Source organism: Colias croceus, chromosome Z (genome assembly GCF_905220415.1).
Source record: "Colias croceus chromosome Z, ilColCroc2.1".
Lineage (NCBI taxonomy): Eukaryota > Metazoa > Arthropoda > Insecta > Lepidoptera > Pieridae > Colias > Colias croceus.
In genome coordinates, this window is record NC_059568.1 from 15727935 (window position 1) to 15736259 (window position 8325).

The window sequence follows — 8325 nt, forward strand, 5'->3', positions numbered from 1 at the left end:
ATTGTCAAAGCAATGGAATATATTTCCTAAATCATTAATAAATAAATTCATCAACATGCTAGTCTGCAGGCTCGATTCCCATCAAAGGCATAAAATTAAAATGTTCCATTTTACTTCTAAATCAAACTTAATTCTAACATAAAACTTAGTACATTCCAAACTCATTAAACATCTAACTGCTAGCACATATCCAAAACCAAAATAATCAAAAAAAGTTTATCGTTATAAAAAAGTTTGATCAATATTTGCATACAAAACTTCCGTCCAATGATTTGATTTCAATAATAGAATGAGTGCAGCACGCATGTGTGACGACGCGGGTCGATACAGCCTGCCCACAGCCCAGGTAACCTAGCAACAGCAGGCGATACAATAATACCTCCTCGCTCCTTGGTACTGGGGCTCGATAAGCTCTCAAAGTAATTCCAATGAATGTTAAAGCTAATTGGATGATAATATTGATATTTTTCTGGGAAAAATAATTAATCAATGTATTCGTTTAGGCATTGAAATTGTGTACAATATGGTAATGAATTACGACTCTTCGTCGAACTATTGAAGTAATTAATTATGGGAATTATTCCGCTATCAAGCTTCTTATTGATTGCTACGTTAAATTAGATTTCTTTTCATGGTTGGTTTTATGAAAGTAATATAGCTTATAATATCGTGATTTTCTTTCTTAATGTCCTGATGTTAAGGGATGAAAATTAGTCTGCATCGGTCCATTCGTGTCGAGGCTTAACCGGTACCCATAATTAATGATGTTATCCGCGATAATATTTTTATTTTGTTATGTTGTTTACTACTTTGTACTTGCACATTATAATATAGGATTAGAACGGAACGCAATATTATTTTAAATTGACTTAATAAAATATTGCTGATAAAAATACAATTACTGAATTGAAGAAATAAGCAAGGACATACGACAAGCTCAGAACGACTCTATGGTATTTTACTTTTTTGTCGTTAGAAATGGACTTTAGTACCACATTTTTAATATTTCCACTATCCTATCATTAACACCTATATTAACATTTTAAATAATGGTTGCTGCTTTGCTGACGGGGAGTCCTTTTTGCCACCATTGATATTTTTTTTCTGTTTTGTGTGATATATTATTAATATTTATATTTTTTTTACATGGTGGCAAACAAAACGTTCATCAAACGTTCGGCAAATAAAATTTCTATTTCTATATAAAAGTAAATATATATTTCTTTTATCCAGACCCTGGAGGTATCCCGCAGTGCCGAGGAGACCGGTCGCTGCCTGTACAAGCTGATCTTCCAGCTGCTCCTTCTGCTGGAAACCAACAACAAAATGGTGGTCGCCGTCTACCACGCGGCGCTTGATAATCGGGTAATGTATTAGCTGTGTTATATTAATCGGTTAGCCGTTAGAATTTAGATGAACCTACCACTACCTACTTAGTGTGTTCTTATACAAACAATTTTTCAAAAATTGTTTTATACAATTTTTCAGAGGTTGAGTTTTGTGTGAAAATTCAGTTCGGCAGATTTTTTTTTATTTTTTCATTTAGAAAGAATAGGAGGAAATAAGTTATAGATAAAAAATACTTCCAACTTGTTATTTATTGTAATTTTATATTTTATAAGATTCATAAAATCAATCTATCATTTTCCTAATGGATCCATACACGTGGAATGGAAAATTTTTAATCTGGATAATCCAGCTTCCGTTTCTAGGAATATGGACTAATGCTTTTCCACTATTGAAATGGGTATTGTGAATATGTAATATGTATTACGAAATGTATTTCAATTTCATTATTAGAATGTATTTTATAAATTCATCGGAAACTAGAAAAGTAGGAAACGAGTTAATAAGGAAATTATGGTTGTAATGTGATTTCTTGGCAGAATTGCATTATTCTCAGGATATTAATTTACGACACGCTGCTACCTAGCTGGTGGCCTCATTTCGTTCGTAATTATGTACAATGAAGTTACGAAAGGAAGGGAATATTATCAATAAACTGTATTATATTACAAAACTGAATGTATAATAATTTCATTAATTAGAAACAATTTATACATACGCATTGCGAATATCATGCACATTAATAAAGAAATTAAGTAATTGGAAATTTAACTCTGTTTAAAATTTATCGAATGATACAAGAACTTTTTTATGTATTATTTAGTTGTTGTCTTTTATCGTTGTAATATATGTATGTATACAGTTTTGTAGATGTACACGATATACATTAATAAATCAGATTTAATTTCTCACTCCTTTCTCGTTTTACACTATCTATTCCTCAATCGAGGAGGCACATTTGTAAAGGCACAATGCATTGACGGGTTTAACTTTCAAGGCTAGCGTGTGACATGATCATCGAAACTCGAGTACAGACAGATGGATTGGGCATTAATATAAGTCTTGAGCTTGATTACACGTGTAACAGAATTGATGACGTTTCAGTATGGTTTATGGTGACGAATGTGTAGCTAGGCGTTAGAGAAACGTGATGCTAGAAGCTATCTTGTGGAAGGACAAGATTTAAATTCGTTGCGTAGTTTAAAAGATTTAAGCATACAAAGGGACATAGGGACAGAGAAAGCGAGTTTGTTGTATAGTATGTAGTGATAAAGCAGTAACGCGTGTACACAGGGTGTGGAGATGAGCAGCGCGGTGGGCGTGGTGCGCGCGGCGCTGAGCGCGCACGCGGCGGACGCATGGGCGGAGCACTCGCCCTCGCCCGCGCCGCACGACGACGCGCGCCTGCTGCACCTCATGCAGCGCCAGAGGTGAGACCGCACTGCATATACAGGGTGCTGCTTTTTTGTGGATACACTTTTTATTGTTTGTTGAGGATTATTTAGTTTTTTCTTATAGCAAATTTATAAATATAATTTTTTAAAGACTAGAATAATTCGATCCCGCCACGATATCGATGTTTTCTGTATATTTTTTTTGTTTTTTTAAATTAGGTGTTGAATAATTATAAAGTTTCGTGTGATAATGAGATCGTTGATGTTTTTTTTTTTTTTTTTAATATAGGTGATACTCGTTCAGAAACACTTGTTTTGGTAGTTATAAGATAGTTGATTTTTTGTTTCTTGAAATGTGTATTTATGTAGGTATGTCTGTAATTATATTGATAATTCGCCCACTTGTCCCACTAGGTGGGGTCGGCTCAGCCTCCCTTACAGTCCGGCTTTTCCACCGCCCCAGTATCAGTACGTCCCATACGATTATCATTAATCACGATCTATTCAAACATCTTGAGTCTTTTGCCTCTTCTGCATTCAGCTATACACAAACTACTATTGCACCACAATGTTATGTACACAATAAATAAATATACGGTGTAAGGGACAGTGTAAATAACAAAACAATTATTAAAATATTCGTAGCACAGTTAAGCTAATTCTATCGAGTAAATCACGCACCTGTATATTTAATCATGAGAATTTTTTCCGACTTTATTTTTTTATTTTCAAAATTATTATAGACTAATCTGAAAATTATTACATGTTATTGGGGCTATGGTGACAATAACAACAGTACAACAGCGTGTAAAGAATGTATACGTGTATATATATTTACCCAAATATTAATAAAATATATTTCCCCTGTACAGATGGGGCGCAGCCCTAGCGCTAGTACGCGAGCGCAACGCGGAGCGCATCCTGGAGCGCGGGGAACTGCCGGAGGATGACGTCACGAGCCTGTTACATGTTTACTGCCGCGGGCTGGCGCAAGCGCACCCGGGTGAGTGTGCTTGTAGGGAATCTTATCCAGGATGTATTTTTTTGTGTTTTTGTGAGGTTTAGGGATATATAGTGAGTTTTTATTCCGGGCTATATACAAATGTTTCTAAATTTAGTGGATATTATTAAACTTAAGTATTGTGTGTTAATTAAAGTTTATATAAATAGCTTTTTAGAAAATTTTGTCGTCGTAAACTTTTTATGGGCGTCTTCCATCATATTAAGCTTCTTCAGGAAATATTGTTTTAAAACGAACGCTTCGCAATTTAATTGCAAATTAAAAATGGAACTTGTATTTTTTTATAAGTAATCGGTATTATTTTTTCTTTCTAACATCAGTATGTATAATCAATATATCTGTACCCACAGACATGGTGGCAATCACTCGGCCAGTCAACGAGCTGTCCCAGAACCTGTCCTTCATGATGGAGAGCCTCTACAAGGTGTCAGTGGCCCTGCAGCGGCAGGAGTTCGTGTGACGTCAGAGGAAAGCGCAGAACGACTAACGTATATGGGACTGGATGAAAAGGAATGATGAAATAAATCGTCAGTATAAGTGAAATAGTGTAGCGTATACAACGCTTTTAGAGGACAATTCGTGAATGAACATTTTTTGAAAGTATCAATAGGAAATCACCGTTTTGTTAATGTTAAACTTTTGATTGTTTTAATCGGAAATCATATGGAATTGTAGTGTTACTGCATAAACAACGCTTCTAGAGGAAATTCTGTAACACACCGTTTTTTCGCAATCAGTATCAATGTTTTAGAATTTGACTCTATTATCAATGTTAAAATTGTCTTTGGTGAAAAAAAATAACTACATATAACCTGCTAATCAAATTATACTAATTGTTAGATTATATATGCAAATCTGGATGTTGTTATAACGATTAATAATTTATTAATTGGACGAAAGGAAAATTGCATGTGCTTTTAAAATAACTTGCTATAGTAGACATAATAATAAGACATATAAAACAACAATTTATGGTAGTTTTGATCGATGTTCTTGATATCCATTTTAAAGTTACATATTGTCTTAAATTTACCTTAAAACTAAATAGTTTAAACAATATATGTCTTTTAACAATTTTCTTCAATATATAATAAAGTAGCGGTATTGAATGTTCCAATATGAAAAGCACATACATAATTCTTACAATTTACCATATTTCTAATATCTATTAAGAAATTTAATGTTTTAAAAATATATAATCTTCCCAGTAGCCAAATGTAAGTTTCCTAATCAAAATGCGTAAAGGACATGTCAATACTTCAAAAGTCCACAGTACAAATACGAGTGATATGGAGCGAAACTAAAACGCATTTTTTTTAAACTCAAGAACATTACCACCATATAAGTGTTAACACACTTAGCACATTAAACAGACACTTTCAACTTTATAAATCTCGATGTACTCACATTTATGTAACATAATGTTTAGTTATATAAAAATAACAATAATCAATGTTATAACATAATTAACATTTGTATTAGATAAGAAACATATACGTTAGTTTAGGTCTGCCTTCGATCTTGGATGATATCTCAGTGCAGAAGAGCGTAAAGTAGGCACCTGCTTATTAACGAATAAATATTATAAACATACGCTTATACGTAGGATTCAGCCTAAGCCTAAGCGACGTTAGCACAAGCATATCGATGATATAAACACTTTGTATTTCACACGACGCTACTCGCTGCATGACCCGGGCCAATAAAAGATCGATTCAAAACAATTTGCGATCATTTATCAACACGGGTCATACCGCCGCAGTAGTTCCGCTGTAAATAGCTATTAGACGCTTGTGATTAAACTGTATTAAATGTTGCGCGACGCGTATACTATACAAAGATGATTACGTGACCAAAAGTAAAATTTTAATAGTTTAAATTATTTATATTGTATGTACTGGTGAAATTATAAATTATTCTATTGTGATTTAAATTTAATGATTTCGGAACTTTTATGGAAATTGAATTTTGTGATCGAGAGGTATATATTATGTTAATGTTTAAAGTCTGATTTAATTTGCACCGACTCCAAATATTAGATAGTTTCGACTCACTTGGCATCTCGAGTGCGCATCTCACATCACAAGAATGGCTTTAGATATAAATTGTAACGTTAGATATGTAACATAAATCACAATGAACAAACCTATATACGTTTAAAGTAACGAACACGATGTCGTGGCGAATTTAGTTAATGAATTGGTAACTATAGTGGATTGCAGCCGGAGCCGGGCGCCGGCGTAGTGTAGCTAGCTGTAATACCTACACGCACGTAGTTGACAAGTAACTGATCTCAGTACACTGCACGCATTACTCATCGGTGGTTCTCATTACAAGCAGTATTCCACAAATATTCGATTTATAGATAAGGCTTTGCACAGTATATTTCTGTGCTTGATGGATATCGAACAAATAGTAGGAATGTTTTTCTTGTATTCATGTTCGAGGTGCGAGCCCTTGCAATTGTTTTAAAGGAATTGAGAAATGGACACTTATTTGTTCGATTCATATTATTTCGGTTTAATATATTGCCGATAATAAGTCATAGGACAATTAATAACGAACAAATAATAAATTGAGAACAAATTCAATGCATAAAAAACTGAATTCCTTTAAAAAAGTTGTAAAAATATCGCGAGTAAGTCTTTGTCACTTCTAATTGTTCTATCTTCTCTTACGATGTACTCACAGAGGTCAGTTCGGCAATGTAAGCGATAAAATTACTAACCAGCACGCCTCCCGTGCGTTATTTCTCAACCAAAATACTGTGTTTTTCTCTATTCCTTCTAAATTAATTGGTATTGGATAAACATCACACTTCGGTTATCTCTGAAACTCTTTTGTATACACTTCATATGATTCACTTCTCTCTTCAACAAAGCAATCTGTTAGAATAATTCCAACCATAATACTCGTTCTTTAAGTAATAATATAGGTAAGCAATATTTAGTCAAATGCAAGTAATGTACCAAAAGTTGTGCAAACTCACGCTTTTTATTTTCGATTGTAAGAGAGCATGTCGCGAGATTATTACGTTAATTTCTAGTTATACATAAGACGCAGCCTGTGGACTGTGTCCCTTAGGCAACAGATTGAACTTGTGTTATATTTTTGTATGTTCAACTTATTGCAATGGATAACATTTTATATTGAAGCGCCACAAGCATTCCTTGTTATCTCTTGATGTTTTCACTTATACTTTTTGATTTGAAATCGAATTGAAAATTCAATAATTGTTTAATAATAATCAAGCGACGAAACACTGCACTGCTCTTGAGCTATCCTTTAGCTATCGTTTACTCATATTCGTTTCAGTATTTGAATAGTCCGTAATCCCATGACAGCAATAACGCAGTATACAAATTAATTTATCTTGAATGGTTTTGTCTTTTCTTTATGTAATGATCAATATTTATTGTTATTTTTGTTTGTAACGCGCCAAGCGTATTTTAGTGAAATTGTGAATTAATAGTACTAATTACATGTATTTTATTTAATAAATATTTTCTTCTTATGTTTTGTTTTATTTTAACCTTACATCCCGTATATCATTAGATATATCATATATACCTTATATAAGCCACCTTAGTCTAGTCAAAATAAACATTTGAAATAATACTCCAGTCAGTCAAAACAATCAATTCACAATAATTCCAAAAGTTTTCAAACTTCGGTCAAGTGAATGGTACATTGGGACGACAATAAATCTCATTTTGCAACCTTGTCCGCAGTCCGGAACATTGTTAAAATTTCAATTAAATTATTTTTTGCTGTATGGTCGTGAAAAATGTTCCAAAAGTTATGCAAACTTACATCAATACTTTTACCCTTTTTTTAGTGGGGAAATCTTGCATAGATACCCACGGCCTCCGGGGAAGAGGCCGTGGGTTATGTCGGATTCCTACCGACCAAAACCCCACTGTGTTCCTGTTCCGTCAAGCCGCATCAACGACAGGGCCACGGGTGTATGTAGAATTCATCCGTGACCCTATCAGCGGCAGCCCGTCGCCGGGCCCAAACAAGCTAAGAGCTTGCCAGCTCTACCCTCATGGAGCGGCGTGTTTACCCTAGCAGATATCCAAGATTAAAAAAAAGTGCGAGTCGGGAACCGAGGGCTCCGAACAAACCTACTTTTCATTATGTTGTAACCTTGGTTGTAACTCTAAAATGTATGTTTTAGCAATTTTTCCTTTATCTGTGCTCTTGCAAATGTTGAAATTTGCGATATTTTTCAGCATTATGTATGTATCTATTGATTGCGTTGGTTTATAAGTTTCATTTTTTCACAGCCTCAAGAGTCCTTAGGCTGGTTGCAGAGCTTGACCGACCATCAGAGCGTACGTCAGTCGCTCTTGTCATATGTATGGAAATTCATAAAACCGTTCATAGCTAGACCGACCTTACGCACGCGTATTGTCATGCGCATTAGTGTCATAGTCAACAATTGTTGATGCGTATCACATGCGTATCGTCAGGACCGACGGTATGCACTGACGGTCGGTCAAGCTCTGCAACCAGCCAGACTTGAGTATTCTATGTAAATTTAAGCTTGATCTCGCTTTC

The 8325-nt window shown here is 34.5% G+C and overlaps 1 protein-coding gene across 1 annotated transcript in view; it reads left to right on the forward strand.

The window, feature by feature from the left end:
• Window positions 1-7276, forward strand: part of LOC123705207 (protein furry) — a 112769-nt gene extending 105493 nt beyond the window's left edge. The window contains exons 56-60 of the mRNA XM_045653899.1: window positions 1234-1365; window positions 2641-2777; window positions 3156-3209; window positions 3614-3744; window positions 4113-7276. Coding sequence (XP_045509855.1) covers window positions 1234-1365; window positions 2641-2777; window positions 3156-3209; window positions 3614-3744; window positions 4113-4222 — 564 coding nt within the window. The 3' untranslated portion in view covers window positions 4223-7276. The remainder of the gene's footprint in view (window positions 1-1233; window positions 1366-2640; window positions 2778-3155; window positions 3210-3613; window positions 3745-4112) is intronic.
• Window positions 7277-8325: the final 1049 nt, after the last annotated feature.